Source organism: Talpa occidentalis, unplaced genomic scaffold (assembly GCF_014898055.3).
Source record: "Talpa occidentalis isolate TD23 unplaced genomic scaffold, MPIMG_talOcc4v2.1 talOcc4.9, whole genome shotgun sequence".
Lineage (NCBI taxonomy): Eukaryota > Metazoa > Chordata > Mammalia > Eulipotyphla > Talpidae > Talpa > Talpa occidentalis.
Window position 1 is genome coordinate 57784458 of NW_023605305.1, and position 17828 is coordinate 57802285.

Here is a 17828-nt window from a genome sequence, read left to right on the forward strand (position 1 = left end):
CACAGAAGTTCTTGACTTTAATGGAAAATCTCAGTAGCCCATGGAGACGTTTTTTTCTTGGGAAGACTGGAAATCATCCATTTTCTCCAGCAGTTAAAGAAGAACCAAGACTTTTACTTTAGATGATCAGGAAGGGGAACTCTGTTCCACATTTTTAATGTTTGCTTTTAATTTATTTCATTCTATTAAATCTTGCTGCATATTCAAGATTGTCAAGAAGGCCCTGAAGTTGACAATGGTGCTGCAAGGAGGCTTTCATTTTGGCAAGAGCCCTGATAGGTTAGCAAGTGAATGTAATTTGCCTTGGGGCACGAGAAGGAGCAGATTAACAAATCACTAGACCCAAAGACAGTCTGTTCATACAGTTTATTTCACTAGACTGCAAATTTATACACAGTAAGAAGGGGTTTCCTGATAGACACATGTAGTTTACTTCCTGTACTGCTGAAGAACCAATTTTTTTTTTACATTGTATTGTAATACCCTATCATTAAAACATTATTCAGTGAAATTTTTCCAACTACATATAAATGGAGATTTACCACACACGGTGCAAGAATGTCTTTATAACATATTTGAATCACAAAATGTGAATCTAAAATACATCACTGTAATTAGAACACTACTTTAAAATTACAATGCCCCATGTTATATTGGCCAGATCTGATTCATCTCTGGAGACATCACAAAGCAGTTTGGAGGATAACTTCTTGGATAATGCAGCAGCAGCTTTTAATTATGATTTCCAAAGAAATCTTTAAGAATCAAACTTTTGAATTTAAAAAACTTCCTTTATGTGTTCAATATTCTCTGAATCAAAAATCAATAGTCTCTAAAACAAGGAGATTAAACCCAACCCTCCCTTAGCTGAAAGGCTGGGGTTGTAAAATTAGGTTTCGTAGAAACCTAAGAAAAGCATTGTATGGAGAGCAGAAATGAGTTAAAAAGAAACAAACTTTCTTTAAAAGCTTCTTGGATTCCTCTGTCCCTCCCCACCTCTGTCAAACACAGAGAAAGAATACTGCTTTACAAATAAAGGTGTGTTTCCACCAGACCATGTTCTAAAGAAAATGTCTGTAAACAAGTCAGAGAGAAAGATTTCTTCATTTTCCCATTTTGTGGAGTTAGGGCAGTGGGATGATATCAGTTAAATAAGAAATAGAATTCCTTAGTCAAAGAACCACTTCATCACACACCAGACAGCTAGGGAAAATTGCCGAAAATTTCTTACGAGTTTCCTTTTCTTTCCCCTACAGTCTGAGAACGTTTGAAAGTTCAATAAATAGTAGAAAAATAATCCTTTACTTAGAAATTTTGAGATGCATCATTTTGAGCTCAACGTGAGTTCCATACAGCAATGTGGTAGCGAGGTACCGCTCAGAAACCAAGTGACATCTCCCGAGCACCCCTTTTATCTGACGGGCTACACGCCCAGTCTCGATGAAGAAGATTTCTCTCTCTTCCAGTTAAGGAGAGCTGAATGTTTCTGGCTCCTGGGAACATTCCTCTGGCTCAGCTTCACCAGGGTTCCCACTGTTTCATTTATAGGTTTCGTCTCTAAGTTTGGAGGTTTGCCTTCTGTTCCACTTGCTTAGTATTATGGCAGGTTTGCTCCTCAGGCTTACTCCCCCTCCATTTCACAACCAGCCTTGCAGCTTCACAAAAGTGAATCTGTTGCCGTTTCTCTGGTTTTTAAACACGGTCACAGGCAGGAAATGAGTTAAAACCACTCTGGGCAAAGCGCTAACACAGGGGTCTCTGTGGTGGGTGTCATGCTGGCTCTCTTCTCTAGAACATTCTGCGTCTCTCGGATCCCGACTTCCCCTGGAGGTGAGGAGGTTGTTAGCACTCTGCGTCGACAGTGTGCACTGTCACGGCCGCCTGTAAGTGGTGGCTGTGATGAAGTGTGGGGTGGTGTAGACGGTAGTGGTGGAACTTGTGACTTAGTAGGGCTGCAGTCTGAGGCGGGGTGTCCAGGTCCAAGTCCTCATCGTGGTTTCCCACATCGACCCCCGCTGACAAAGGGTCGTTGTTGCCAGGAGGGTTCTCACTATCTTCCTGCGGGCTCATGGTGCTGTAACCTAGAAAATGAACAAAACAAACAAGCCGCTGAGAGCTTCCAGACGCAGGCGGGAGATGTCACGTAAGATTTCTAGGGCACAGGGAGGCATTCCTATCTTCATGGGTGCAAGTGTTTGCAGACTGTCAGCAGATGATGAAGAGACTTATTTTTACAGAGATCACTTGTGAGGTTTTTTTTTTTTTTTTTTGATTCTTCAAGTTATCACACAGTAAGTACTCACTTTAGAGAACTGTTATAAGGAAAAAAAATACACAAGAACTCTTTCCCCACATCCCCAAATGAACAAAACTAAAATCCCCCCACATCTGGGCTATAAATACCACTGCCCTTTGGAACTATAGCCTCCTAGATTTTTCCCTGACTTAAGACTGAGACAATTTTTTATTTGAAAGAAATTGGAAAAAATGACAGCTTCAAGTAAAAGATCATAACAGAACTCAGATCAGCTGTTAGCTCAGATCAGCTTCAGCTGTTGGGGGGCAGGGGGCTTCTCAAGGTCTAAATGTGATGCCACAGTGAAACACTGCCCACTGCCACACCCTCTGCACCTGTCTCCATGTCAGCACCGGTGTCAGGTAATCCCTGTGTGCCAATGAGGCATGACTTTTTATATCCATTTTATAGGTGAAGGAAATGAACAGAGACGTTGATGAACTTGCCTTAAGTTCCAGTACCTGATGAAATACTAACTCTACATATACCCGCAGTTAACTCACAAAGGAATCAACTATTCTGTGTCAGCTGGTTCACAGTATTTAAAGATTAATTTCCTTTTGCTATTCTAAGTAATAAATGTTTCAAAAGAAAATGCCCTTGCTGATCAAAGGATTCCATTCCAAGAACCTTGGCATGTTTTTAAATATTGCAAAAATCTCCTTTAATATTTTTGAGAAGTGACAGCTCATTAATATTTCCGCTGCATCTACAGTTAGCATCAATCAGCACTCACTTGTGGGTAGTGCTAGTCACATTTGTGGCTGCAAAATTGATGTGCTTGCATCCAGCCAAGCAGGCATAGTTTGTGGTTGAAAATGTATGCTCCATACAACGAGAAAGGCAATTCTCTGTTCTCAATGAAACATTTCTCAATTGACAGAATTATTTAAGTCCGTCCAACTCAACAAATATTTATTGGGCACCTACTCTGCACAAAAGCCAGTATGCTGGGCATTGCAGGGGACACTGAGATAAAAACCTGGTCCTGAACATGGGACTTAAGAACTCATGAGTGAGGAACAACAACAACAAAAGGACAGATAGAGCACAATTCTATTGTTCATTAATTGAAGACCATCGTTGGCTGGAGGGAGTGACTGGGAAACATGAATAAGACATGACTCTCTTTGCTAAGGAGGTTTCACAACTTAGTATGAGGCAGTTATTCATGAAGCTAGTTCACTCTAGTGCAGATAATGATAAGAACTATCACTGAGGTATAACTGAAATCCAGCCGAGAGAATCATTCTGGATGGGGGATTGAGAAAGCTTCACAGTAGAAAACATTATTTAGTTGGGTTTAAAAGGATGAGTAGGAGTTTGGTAAGTGGACCTGAGCAAGGGAAAGGTGAGTGCAGGAAACCTAAGGTCATTCTTGCCCCACGTGGCTGAGTGGTAGCAAGTGGCTGGGGGAAAGGGCAGGGGGAAGGCAGAAAGGCGATTTCTAGTCAGATCATTACTCCGGCCATGCCAAAGTGTAGAGAACAAAGAGAGGATGCAAGATTTTGAGCAGACCTGAAGAAATCAACATGATTTCTATGTTTCTAAAAAAGAGAATGGAGGATGAATGAAATGGAGAGGGGGCAGGTAGAGGTTATTGTGATAGCTCAAGACTCAACAGAAAAAGGGCTGAGGTCAGGACCCAGCTCCTAAATGCTGTTAACAGGGGGAAACACGCAAGCAAGCACAGAGGCACACTGAGAGGAAAACCAAGCTAAGGTCTAGGTTTAGGAATAGTAGAGGAAGAGACATGTAAGGTGATCCCCTCATGGGAGAGAAGTTCACTATGTAAAGAAAGGGGTGTGGAGGTGCTGTTGGCAGGGAGAGGAGAATATGATGACATGGCAGCCTGAAGTCTCTAGGGGTTTTGAGGAATGGTGATAAACTCTGTGTGTGCTAGAAGGAATGGGAGATGTGCTGCTGGGGCTGGCTGAGACCAGACCAAGAAGGCTGGCTGTGAGGTGGGACCCAGCAACAGGCAAGCGGAGGGGCGTGCAAGGACATAACACACACTTTTAAGATGAGCTCTGGTGGCAAGGTAAAGCTGAACAAAAGGAAGGAGAAACCAGAGGCTCTGAGGCCAGGGGGCTGGTGCATGGGTCCCCAGGAGATGTGGAGGACCTGAAAGGGAATAGTAGCAGTGTCTAAGTGGAGGATTCTGCTGCTTTTTAAGTGATAGTGCAAGTGCAGAGTAGGCAGGACTTGGAGACCCAATGGGCTTGCCTGGTGAAGATGCCAGGAGGATTGGCATCCTTAGATAAGGTGCAGACTTCTGGGTTTCAAGGTTGGGGACACAGTGACGCCTTTACACAAGATGAAGATATCAGCAGTCTGAATGAGCTCAGCTTTGGCTGTGCTAGCTCTAGAATGTAAAACTGGCTGCTGGGCTCTGAAGCCTCAGTTACAGAGTGCTGCATGTGCTTAACCATGTAAAGGTTAACCTCATGCCAGCCAGGTAAAGGACGAATGTAGAAAGCATGGTTTTCGCACAAAGTGTCTGCGCTGATTGCTTTTGTCTTACTGCTGGGTTATCTTTATCTTGCCTCCAAATACTCCCTGGGTGACTTCCCTCTGCTCATTTACAAGCACCCACAGTAACTGACAATTCATTTTCATTATGGTATAAAGTGCATGGTGGTCCTTCTGCCTGGTTCACTCCTGCTCTTCCCTCCTCATATGCTACATGCTTCAGTATTGTAGGGTAAAGAAAATGTCAGGCTTTTCTGCAATCCCGCCATCAGGATAGATGATGGATCCTTGAGGTCCTGAATGCATGCCTGATGGCGGCACCTGGAGTAGGGTGTGGGCATAGGTAGATGGGATTCACCTGGACTAAGACTGTGTTTTTAAGGGCGGCGTCAGGGGGATGCCAGTAGCAGCAGAAGCCAAGAAGCCGAGAACGAACAGAAGCCAGGAGAGAAGCAGAGAAGGCCGGAGAGCCCACATAGAGTGAAGACTTGCTGAGGGCTGGGAGGCCTGCCAGCCTCTCGGCCCCCCAGCACCCCTACCTGCTGTGTACCGGGTAAATCCCAATAAAAGACCTGCAAAAAACCATTGAGGACTCTGACTCCTCCTTTACCCAGTCTGCATGAGATCAGAAAACCTGCTCTGTGTCCTGTCCTGCCTTTACAAGTATGAAGGTCGTCTCTGGGAAGTCTCCCTAACCACACCTCCCCCAATGTCCTGTCAACGAGATGGGGTCTGGTGAATTCTTCCATGAGTTTACATGGCATTTGTGCCATATTACACTAAAACATAGGGTTATCTTGTTCACATGTTGGGGGGCACCCACATTTCTCCTGCTACTGCTTTTTGGTGAGAACTCCAGCAGAGGTCCTTCCAAAGTGAACCCCTCACTGGAGTCTTTTGTTTACTCTTCAGTGTGACACAATTGCTCAACCCTCTAATTTACTCAGGCTTTCTCTTATCTCAATAATTAAGGCAAATCTGGAGAGAGGGAGTTGCAGCTTGTGGAGAAGCAGGAGAAAGCCGAACACATGCTGTCACTTAACAAATTAATTGTTTACTCAGTACCAGGCAATTCTGTTGAACTTTGGGAAGAGTGATGAATAATAGACTCAATTTCTGAGTCATGGGTGAGGAAGCTCTTTTTAAAACACAAAGGATAGGGCCTCCCCGGTGGCGCAGCGGTTGAGCGCTGGGTTACGAAGCTCCCTGCGGCCTCTGCAGCGCCGGTTCCATCCCTGGCTGCTCCCCGGCCACCGGAGGAGGGTCCCACATGGCGCGCAGACCTCTCCTGCCGCCCGCTGCTCCCCTCAGCAGTGTACTTCGGTCCTTCTGCCTGCTCTGCTCCCCACTCTGGCTCTGGTGAATTCTCTCACCCTCCCGCGCTTCTGACTGTACCCAGTGCATGTATAAACAAACAAACAAATAAAATATGTGCCTCTTAAAAAAAAAAATAAAACACAAAGGATATTTACAAACACTTTCAAAGGAAACATTTCTTCACTATCCAACGGTATAGGCAGAAAAATTTCTGCAAAGCCAATCTTAAGGAAGAAATAAACTTCAGAAGGGAGGCCAGGTATCCATTAAGAACAGAAGAGTCAAGTTGAAACTTTTGCTTTTTTTTGCAGTCTGCTTCTATATTTACCCAAAGGCTCCTGAGAAACCACTCTAGACAGGAAGGGATGTTAGGTCCCTCTGGGACTCACTCTCCACCTTGTGGTCACTGAGAGTAACTGCAGGCTATCTGTGTTCTAGAAAATTGTTTCTTGTTGCGTTATGCAGTTTTCGACCAGGTTTCAAGATTCCCCATTTGCATTTTAAGTCCTTTCTCAGGAATTTGCTTCATTAGGGGGAAGCTGCCATTTTACAAAGAAAAAACCTGTTGCTTAACATACATTCGCATACAGTTTCTAATGAGATGATTAACAGAGAATATATATATGCAACATATATATATATAAAATACATGGTTTCTAATGAGATGATTAACCAAAAACAGAGAATATATATATATGTGTGTGTGTGTGTGTGTTTACTTAAAAATGAGCCAGTAGATGATAAGTTAGAACATGATTATTTTTAAGAGAAGTATGGGCAAAGTGCTTGTATAGTTAAAAGCATAGATGGAGAGTGATTATTTCTAACCTTTACTTGTGAAGGGAATAGTTTTATACTGGATGCTGAAAAACAATCACTTGAAGTAGTCCTAATATACTATTGACAATAATTCTACCTTTCTAAAAATGTTCTTACTTTGATCTAAATATTTTTTTAGGGTACAAACATTGAAATTAGACTCCTTTAAAATATAAAGCCCTTTTGGATAACATTGACTATTTCTAAATAAAAATTCAAGTTAGCTTGGTAACACTTTTAATTCTAGGAAATCAAAACTGTGACCCAAACCACCGAAGCCTTGTCTGTTTAATACTTACATATTTGCATATTATATTATTTGGAGATTCCCTTTGTGTATCAGACACAGAACTTAAGGGACATATGCTCTCTAGATAGCAAAGAACCTTGATATTACAAATCCCACCAGTGTAAGGTCTGGCACCCATGCCACCTCTCCCTGGGGATCTTTCATGATATACTTGCAGATGAAAGTGAACTATCTCCATCCTCCATATTTTTTCCACTCCCTTTAGGAAACAGTCACATTCGACTTTTACCAGTTTTATGAATATATGATTCATTAGAGTTTCCTCCAAAAATTGTGAATTCCTTAAAGACAGAATAGGTATGGAGATGGGAGGTAAACCCTGAGCTCATGTTTGCCATAAGTTATTTCAGTTAATCCTACAACAAATTTACCAGGTTGAAATAATCCAAGTCCACTTTAATGATTAAGAAACTATTGTCTGAAGTAGTTCCCAGAAGGTGTCACAACTCGTAAAGAGGGGGAGATGTGGGCAACCTCCACTGGATGCTATCTTATAAGCTCTTCTACTCCGTCAGCTTCCCAGGAATACTATCTCCCTTTCCCTGATTTCCTGCATCCCACCTACAAAGAGTAGACACCCAATATGTTCACTAAATAGGAGAATACACAGAGGAACAAGGATACTGACAAAACAATTAGATTCCTACATTTCAATGCACACCTCTTTTATTTTCCAGGCACTGCAGGAAATGAACTTGCTGCCACCACATTTAGTGACTGACCTTACAGGTTCTGGGACATGACACCAGGCAGTTAAATGCTACTGATTTTGTGTGCATTTGCAGTTATGTGGAATGTCGATGTCTCCCACTTCCTTTGGTGTGAATGCATTCAGTCTGCATGAGAAACTGTTTTTCATTCCTTGGGGATAACAGGGATCCAATTATTGTGAAAAATGAAAGAAAGTGAGCCCTTAGCTAGAGTCCTGGGCTTTCAGATACCGACACTGCACTATTTCTTTTATCTAAGCTGTTGCTTCATGTGCCATTTTACTAAGACAATGGGAGAGCTAATGGAACAACGTAAACATCACTCAGAATTCCAATTTTGTATTAAAGCAATTTCTGTGGGGTGAGGGAGGAGAAAGAGAGAAAGGATTCAGTATTTCTGTTGAATAAGAAATTATTTCTGTTGAACTTTAGTAGCCTCAGACCTGTTTTATTATTCAAAGGAGAGGAGGCACAGAACTGCCTGGCAGAATGAATTTCTACAGGTTCAAAGGTTTTTAGGGAAAAGAGACAGAAAGTCAAAGAAACTGAAAAATTTAAGTTCTACTTTGACTCTCCATAGAAACCCAAAGTTTCTATTTAGTTGGTGGAAACAATGCCATTCAAAACCCGAATGAACAGATTCCAATTTACAAATGAGAGCCTTGGCTTCTCCTATTTTCCAGAGGATGTCTGAATACCTGGCTGTGGCATAAAAAGGTGACATTGGTTGCTTCATTGAATATCTACTAATGCATTTTTTAGCACAGGTGTGGGAACACACTGGTGGAAGATATATTGCCAGCCTACCCACTCCCACTCCCCCTCCCCTAGTATATGGGGAGAAAGCAGAGTCAATAAGGCATAAATGCATTATTTATGCATCTAAAAGAGCCCTGATTCTGGGAAGAAAATAAAGATTTCTGGAAAATTAAATAACTATATGAAAAATAAAGACACATTACAACTATAGGGAAAGGACTACCACTCCTCTAATATTTTCATGGCACCATGGCAGTGACACGTAATGAGTAGGCTACATTTGCTGTCCTTTGTAACCAGTCTTATGGACACAGGGATGGCGAGAAGCCACATACTGGCCAAGACTTTGGTACAGCATGTGGACTGGCATGACTCAGTGCCCTCCGAGCTCGGGTCTCTTCACCACGTAGCCCTGATCCTTTCTGAGCATCTTATGGGCACTTCTGACAATTCCATGCATGCCTTGGTCTGCACTACCACCCCCTTGCTTTGAGTATCTTTTACCCCTAACTTAAAAAAAAAAAAATCATCCTTTAAGGTTCACTGCAAATACTGTCTATTTGGTGAAGCCTTTTCTGTGCTTTCCAGGCAAGGCTGGCCAAGTTCAGGGTCACTGTGGACTCTAGCCATGCCCCAAGAATACATGATCGACAGAAGAGCCTGTGATGATGCTGGTGGTGCCAACTAATAACACTGGTTGTAGAACCTATGAGACTCAAGTGGGGTGGTATGCAGGCTCCATTTTAACCATCTGAATGCTCATTAATGGAGAAAACCTAGGAAGTTATAGTTGTGTCCAGCAGTCACCCCACTTTTGCCTGGGCATGCAGTGACATCAACATAACTATCCAAGGGCTCTTATAAAAGGGTCAAAGTGAAATGTGTCTTTTGGGGAAACTACATCAAAATAATTTACAGGAAAGAGAAAGGCGGGTGTGAGTATGCCAGGCTCCTCACATTCTCCAAGGCAGGAAGCCAGGCCTTACCATGATCACTTTCTGTCCCTGATCGTCCCCAGTAGCGACGCCTCCTTTCTGGGCTGTGTGCATGGCGCTCGATGACCGCAGCTATAAAGCGAGTATTGCTGACTGGGAGGGAAGGCAAGGATGGTTAATGTCACTGGTCTGCCAATCTTCATTGTATTAAGCACATTTGGTCTTAGCAGGCTCAGACTCAGGCTGAGTCATACCTTGGGGGAAATTATTCTCTGGAAAGCTAAAATAGTATTTTAAAAATTCTGTGGACTAAGGGATCTGATTTTAGAACTGAGGCATAAAAGGTTCCCAATTATTTATCTCCTAAGCGCACCAAGAAGGTCTGCTCTGTGCAGTTGACGGCCAAGGTACCACAATGCTAATGAAACTCTCTTTTGATAAAGACATGCTCTTTTTTACCCAGAATTATATATATTAGTTAAGGGATCAAAAAAAAATGCATACCTGAAGATTCCCTTTCTAGAATAACTATGCTGGAAAGTAATGAGGAGGAGAAAGAACAGGGGGAAGTTTTAGGCCAAAGCACTTAAAGCAAAAAAGAACATCATGAAATCTTTTGAGATTTTCTAAAATAAAGCAAACACCTACACTTTGCCCTACCCAATATGGGGAATAAAAAAAAAAAAAAAAACACCTGTCATGTCAAAGCTTCTTAAATTTTAATACAAGCCAAAAGGATATAAGAAAGAATATTTATTCTGGATTAGCCTCCTGCTGACACATTCTGCAGCGAGGCAGCTTGAATACTCACTGATGCCTCTGTCTTCATGGCTGTCGTCGTCTCTTTCATCTCTGTCATTCTCCAGGTTGGACATACGCACTGACATTTCTACCCATCATTAAAAAGAGAGAAACATGACTATTTAATCAAACAAAATCACCCACTTTAATACCCTGCTGAGTGCTCGTTTGATGGCCGGCTGACAGCATTCCATCAAGAACCAATCTTATCTTGGAAAGGAATGAACTGATGTTCCTTTTTTTTTTTTTTTTTAAAGGAGGAGGGAGGCAGGAATCAGAAGAGAGAACAATAATCAAGAGAGGCACCTGAAGTTGATTTCTGAAGACAGAGGAGGAAAGAAGTTAGTAGGGCTTAGTAGATCTTTAATCCTCTACTAACTTACATCAAACAGAAGGAAGGGGTATAAAACTATGGCCTACTATGCGGATAAAAAGGTCTGACACAGCCCTAAAAGGAGCCTGGCATGAGATTATGCTGGGGGCAGTAATCCTCAGCCTAACCAAACCTTACCCAGGGGAAAGAGCCTTGTGATTAGCCCTGTTATTAAATCAGGCAACACCCCAGGATCCCTCATCAGGATTGTGGCCATGGTGAGACGTGCCATTACCCAGCTGTCATTATGCTGCAAGGGTGAGCTGACCAAAAGGAATGAGGAGTTTAGCCTTAGCTCCACAAAGGTCAGGTTAACACATCCCTGGGGCCTTTAAGGGAGGAGGGACATGGTCATTAAATGGTTGTGTCTCTTGCAAACAGGCACATATACCACTTAAACTCTTGCTCTAGAGGCCCTGGTTACAGAATTAATCATTTTGTACTTGACTACAATTACTTATCCTAGAAGACATGGGATTATTCTTTGGACATGTATTCATTCATACATATAATAATGGCTGCAATGCAACAGATTTATGTTCTTGCCAATAATGACCTGGGGTGTCCTTGGGTCACCTGTCTTTCTGGAACAGCAAAGGCAGCACATCTGAGCTCAGGGAAGAACAAAATTTCCCACTTTGGATCCCAGCTCCCCTGAATTGGCTTACTCTAAAGGCAGGTTGATGTTGTGAAAGAGGAGAGATGATCCAGTGATTTACTAGGGAATCAAAATGGAGCTTGTGGGGTTTAGGCACTAAAGAAGGAGCCATGGGCCAAAGAAGGAAAGCAGGTTTTGGGGACCTGGGACCACTCTGGGGTCGCTAAGCTGTTCTTGTTAGGCGTCCACAATTGGCCCACATCCTTCCAGCCCAGGAACAAGCCAAGGGAGGCTCCTACCTCCAGAGGGGTCTGGGGTTCCCATGGAGCTCACCTTGGGCAGCGAGAGGAGACATGTGCTGGTGGCTGCGGCGGTGGATCTGGTGGCGGTAGGCGTACACTGCGAGGACCAGGACCATGATGCCCCCCATAATGCCTCCGGCCACAGGACCCACAGGGGCACTTTTTATCATGTTCAACGTGACGACCTCATCGCCTTCATAAAAGAAAAAAAAACATATGTCCCTGGTAAAGATTCCGCCAGGGTAGTAGGAGGTGGGGAGATTTGAAAGGAGCTTGGTGAAGCTAAGAAAGAACACAGCTGCCTTAAGCTTTCAGTTCCTCCGAGAAGACCCACCGGATCACGGCAGTCATCATTTTGCTTAATCCCATGGTGGCTGGGCAGAGCAAGAGCACAATTGGCCAGGACTGGTAAGACAAGCAAGTAGATGAGAATCACTTACACATGCAGTGCCCAGAGTGAAGAGCCCAGCTTGCTGGGGTGTGGGCAAATCTTAGAGAGAAGTCATGGAGGCAGAGGTGAGAGCAATGGGGCTGTTTTTGGGGCCACGTGAATGCACTAATTCTCAGATATCTTTCTTCTCAGAAAGACACTGAGAAAATCTCAGAGGAGTAAGGCAGTATTTCTGAGGTTTTGTGGCCTGACCTCAGGGCCACAGTTCCCAAAGGTGTCCCTGTCTCCCACCCTAAGCTGCTCTGGTTGCATCGTGTAGCTGTGGCTTCTGATGACCCTAGTTGCTGATATTTAGCCACAGACTCCTGCCTCGCAAAGGTTAGGAGGGAGGACCACAGCAGGGAATTGATGTGCTGAGGTCATTTCTGCCCATCAAAGGCCCTGCTCTTCTGACAGCTCGGACTCCCATTTAAACAAACTCCATACTTCAGTCACATGGAAATCAGGCTTGACATTTCTCAGAACAGGTTTTATGGGAATAAATTCCAGGCTTACAAAATTTGGCAGGACAGATGGCTGCTCACGCTGCACAGAATATGTAGCCAGCTTTGAAGGTAATTATCTGCCTTGGTTTTGTAACTAAAAACTACTCACAAAGGAATCGGGGAAGCAGAGAAATGTTTTAAGATGTCTTTACTATCACAAAGCAGGAAAATATGTATTTAAGAATCAAATTATTCTGCGTTCCCAACAAACATACCTATGGCTCCCATATCATCAACATAGGGACTTTTGGCACCCACAATTCCCCCAAAGCATTCTTTCTGGGGTGCACAGTAGGATTTGTCCAGGTGAGTCTTTCCATCGCTGTCCACCATGCACCACTCACAATCCAGCACACCAAAACAGTCCCTGCAGAGAGAAGGCTGTGAGCGTTCTGGAAAGCAGTGTTGGGTGAGGGAAGGAGTGGGTAAAAGGTAGCTCTCAAGAGCTCTGTGACTTAGTAGTGTTGTAACTTCTGGAGCTTTAGTTTCCTTTCCTTATAAAAGGAGAATAGTAACAGTCTGCCAAGGGATAGCTGTTTTATGTCCCTCAACAACTTGGGAATGAGAAAAATAAAACTGTTCTTTATTGAATCAAACAATAAAATCCACACATCATGAATTAAGTGCTGGATTATTCAAAGTTATCTTAAAAGTCCAAATGGCCCTAAAGTTTGCAGGATTTTTGGCCTAACATCTTCCAAGAGTATTGTCATAAAAAAGGAAGGGAAAAAAATGGTCCAATAAGTTTGGGAAACATTAGATAAACAGATTTTCTTATGGCCAGTTTCTTAGGCATTTTAATAAGCATTCTCTTGCTATATATGATGACTTTCTGAGAGAATATATGCAGTGTTCCCCAAACTTAACTGACTTTGGGTTCCCATGTAACATCTCAAATTAATCCATCAGATGCCCTATCATTCCTGTGCTAAAACTCACACCAAGAACAGAATTGGCTACCCCTTCTCCCCATTAACTGTTTAATCAAATGGCAACCTGAAGCCACAATAAACGAATCACCCTGCTCCCACACTCCTTCAGTCTACCAGAGATACCATTCCCAAACTGTCTAGCCCCAAACACCCTAGGGATGAGGGGGAGGAAGAAGGGACCTGGAATTTTCACTTTTTAAAATTACCACAAAGCATCTTCACTTTACAGATGAGCTTAAATGTATTATAGAGCTAGAAAGCATGGGGTTTCTGGGCCCCATGAAGTAGGTCCTGCCCCCTCTGCTCTGACATCTTCCATGACATGTCCCCATCATAATCCTTTCATTATTTCAATAACATCCTCATCCAGAGAGATTACCAACAGATGGTGCAGATGTCAAAGAGCTGTACTAAGTAGGAAGTAGAAAACAACCATGGTGGGTCAAAGGTATGGAGAAATCAGTTTTGGACCTGAGAAATCAATATACATCTTTTTAAAACATCAAGAATGGGGATGAGGCTGGATGAAACTGGGGGTCGCTGTTCTTTTCTAGGCTCTGCCCCCAGAGACACCCTATTGAGATCCAATAAGCCCCGTCCACAGCTTACCCACTCTCCATCCTCTGGCTGCACCTGCTGTTGACACACTGGTGAAGGGCGTCTTGCAGGCCCGGGTCAATAGCTGTGTATGTCACTGGTTCCTGGTGGACCTCGCAGCTCGGGTTTCTACGCAGGAGCAAGACTGGAGGTTAGGACCATGTACCTTCCCCACTCATTATGCCCCTGGTCCCCGCTAGTGTCAGAGAGATCTGGATTTGAACCCCCACTTTGGGATTCAACATGAAACATGGGCCAGTCACTTAAGTACTCTGAAGTTCAAACTGTTCATCTTTATATACAATTGATATAATATAAAAATAATTAGGAGACCATAAATATTCAACAAACGGGTATGCATATAATAAAAGTGAATATCCCCCACTCACCAGTCAGAGATAATCACCGTTTTATAGTTTAATGCCCTTTTAGACATTATTTTCTATTCCGAAACATGTATTAGGATATGCATATACACAAAATGCTTTAAGTTCTAGAGAAGGTACTTAACCACAATTTACTTAAATGGTTTAAAATTTGTCAGTAATAGGGTCTCCCTGGTGGCACAAGGGATTAAGATGCAACCTATGAAGCTGTCCACAGCCACTGTAGCATGAGTTTGATCCCTGGCCAGGGAGCTACCCATATGGTGCAGCAGACCTCTCCTGACTTGCCCTTTGCTCCCCTCAACAGTGTATTTCACGATCTGCCTGTTTTGTTCCCCACTCTGTCTCTGGTGAATCCTCTCACTCCCCATACCTCTGGACTGTACCCCAGTTCTTGTATGCACGAATAAATCTTTAAAAAAATAAAATTTGTCACTAATATAAATAATGCAACATTGCATGGGAACATGTGTATGTGAAATGTTCCTACACATTTATCACAGGATTAATTTGAAAACAAAAGTGACTTAATGTGCTGAAAGTAGTTGACAAAGGGGAGGCACTCAGTAAATGTCTGTAAATATCATATGCATCTGTACATGCCACATACAATCTCAACTCTGTGATAGCAATGGCATTTAAATTTGAAAGTGGACTTCGTCCTAAGGCATTACAGAGCTTGAAATTTAGCTTACACAGTAATTCCACCACTAGAATAAGTCATCTTCTTAGACTCCAACCCAAAACAAATCTATAAATAAGACTACCGATACTTATATAAATAAATACACTATTTTTTTTTTTACCGGTTCTCAGCATTGGTGAGGTTGCCAGTGCACTCGTTCACCTCTAAAGGGCACTCACAGGGACATTCACATTCATTTTGCTCCATCCTGAGAAGAAAAAGAAAGTTACTATGATGAGGTTTAATAACAAACTGTATATTGTACATTCACCAAGGGAAGCAAAATAAAGAAAAAAGCAAGGTAAAAGGACAACGAAAAAGGGGTAATGAATGACCAAAGGTCATCCATCAATCGACTGTTCTTTGGACAAGGGTTCTGCAAACAACAGAGCTCAAAATGCTTCTGTAATCAGGACTTTCCTTTTCTCCAGGAAACATCCCAGCACTTTTTATTTAGTAGATATTATTTCTTTTTTTTTTTTTAATAAATGATCTTCTCTTTCTTTTTTTTTTAAAGATTTATTTATTTATTTATACAAGCACTGGGTACAGTCAGAAGCACGGGAGGGTGAGAGAATTCACTAGAACCAGAGTGAGGAACAGAACAGGCAGACTGACAAAATACACTGCTGAGGGGAGCAGTGGGTAGCAGGAGAGGTCTGTCGCACCATGTGGGACCCTCACCAGCGGTCTGGGATTGAACTGGCGCTGCAGAGACTGCGGGCAGCTTCGCAGCCCAGCGCTCAACTGCTGCACCATCAGGGGAAGCCCTAGTAGATATCATTTCTAGAGTGACTGGATTCAGTTAAAATATTCAGATGCATGGCAAACAAAGAATATGACCTATGGCATGTTTACCTGTGACAGTTGAGACAGAGCCGGTCAACCATGCTACAAGCACAGAAGGCAAGAGAGTCACACGTTTCATTGACGATGCCCACGAATGCATTGGTTCCTGGGATCCTTGCCAGCCTGTATTTGGAACAGTGGCTGCCATGGACGAGGTTCGTCAAATCCCCCTAGAGAAAACAACCTCAGTGTCAGAAGTGACAAACAATGCAAAGACTGACACCTACCAGGGATGCTGTAACCCTGCAACCCTCTGCTGATGGATTACAATGCAACTTTACTTCTGACTGCAAGAGTAGCAAGCAGCACATCTGTGTGATAAAGTAGTATACAATCACTGCTAAAAATCTGGAAAATGAAAATTATTCATCATTCCACCAATCAGAGAATTCTCACTTAACAATTGAGAGTATTACATTTATCCTTTTATCTATCTTTATATATAAAGATTTATAGCTTTTTTGTAATTTATCTTTTTATTTATTTTATTTTTATTTTTTAAAGATTTATTTATTTATACAAGAACTGGGGTATAGGCCAGAGGCGTGGGAGGGTGAGAAGATTCACCAGAGACAGAAGGGGGAGCAGAACAGGCAGACAGATGGAAAGCACTGCTGAGGGGAGCAGCAGGCGAGACAGGAGAGGTCTGCCGCGCTATGTGGGTATCTCCCTGGCTGGCTGGGAATTGAACCCGTGCTGCAGAGGCTGCGGATAGCTTCACAGCGCTGCGCTCAACCCGTGAGCCACCCGGGAGGCCCTGTAATTTATCTTTTTTAAACACAAGAATATATCATGAAATTGGGACAACTTCAGAAGAAGAATGAAAGACAACTTTCAGGAGTAGTTTAAAATTACTAAAAAATAGTTAAAACAAGGAATAGTTAAAATGTATTCAAAGTATAGCTAAATCAACCAGAAAACAGATATTTTCCTCCCCTTGGATAACAGGTTCTCTTCTTTTGAATAATACAATTATTTAAAAACCCAATCCTGTCCAGGAGGCCTGTTTCCTTCCTGCAGAATATTTACACATTCCAACTAAAGCAAGCATCCCTTTGTTCATTCTATAACAAGAAAACATGGTAGTTTCCTGAAATGCCTGATTCTCTACTGCATTAGAAAACCAAGGATTCAAAAATGGCACTGTAAAGTTGAATATGTTCTATTTTTTCTGCATGTATGGCTTATGCAGCAGGCAAAATTTTTAATCCCATGCCTATTTCCATGCCAGTCATCCCATATATAGGCATGGCGAGGATAAGCCTAACTCCACGAATCAAGGGACTAGATAGCTCCTTAAGAAGTCTGCATGGTGGGGCCTCCCCGGTAGCGCAGCGGTTGAGTGCTGGGTTGCGAAGCTGCCCGCAGCCTCTACAGTTCCCGTTCGATCCCCGGCCACCGGAGGAGGGTCCCACATGGAGGAGGGTCCCACATGGCGCGCAGCACTCTCCTGCCACCTGCTGCTCCCCTCAGCAGTGTACTTTGGTCCTTCTGCCTGCTCTGCTCCCTGCTCTGGCTCTGGTGAATTCTCTCACCCTCCCGCGCTTCTGACTGTACTCAGTGCTTGTATAAATAAATCTTTAAAAAAAAAAAAAAGAGGTCTGCATGGATTTCCCCATGCCTGGAAGATTCCTGCCTCTACCATATAAGCAATGCTTATCATCCATCTGGCTGCTGCAACCAAGATTGCTCCAATTGCACTGTGGAATAACTTGGGTTGTTAACCAGTTATTCTAATTCATATTCAACTG

At 42.9% G+C, this 17828-nt stretch overlaps 1 protein-coding gene across 1 annotated transcript in view; it reads right to left on the reverse strand.

Moving 5' to 3' along the window:
* Positions 1–358: 358 nt before the first annotated feature.
* The window catches only part of CACHD1 (cache domain containing 1), a 205320-nt gene continuing 187850 nt past the window's right edge, over positions 359–17828 (reverse strand). Inside the window, exons 20-27 of the mRNA XM_037500618.2 lie at positions 16087–16247; positions 15350–15436; positions 14170–14286; positions 12844–12995; positions 11724–11885; positions 10430–10507; positions 9670–9771; positions 359–2081 (exon numbers count right to left, since the gene is read on the reverse strand). Coding sequence (XP_037356515.2) covers positions 1843–2081; positions 9670–9771; positions 10430–10507; positions 11724–11885; positions 12844–12995; positions 14170–14286; positions 15350–15436; positions 16087–16247 — 1098 coding nt within the window. The 3' untranslated portion in view covers positions 359–1842. The remainder of the gene's footprint in view (positions 2082–9669; positions 9772–10429; positions 10508–11723; positions 11886–12843; positions 12996–14169; positions 14287–15349; positions 15437–16086; positions 16248–17828) is intronic.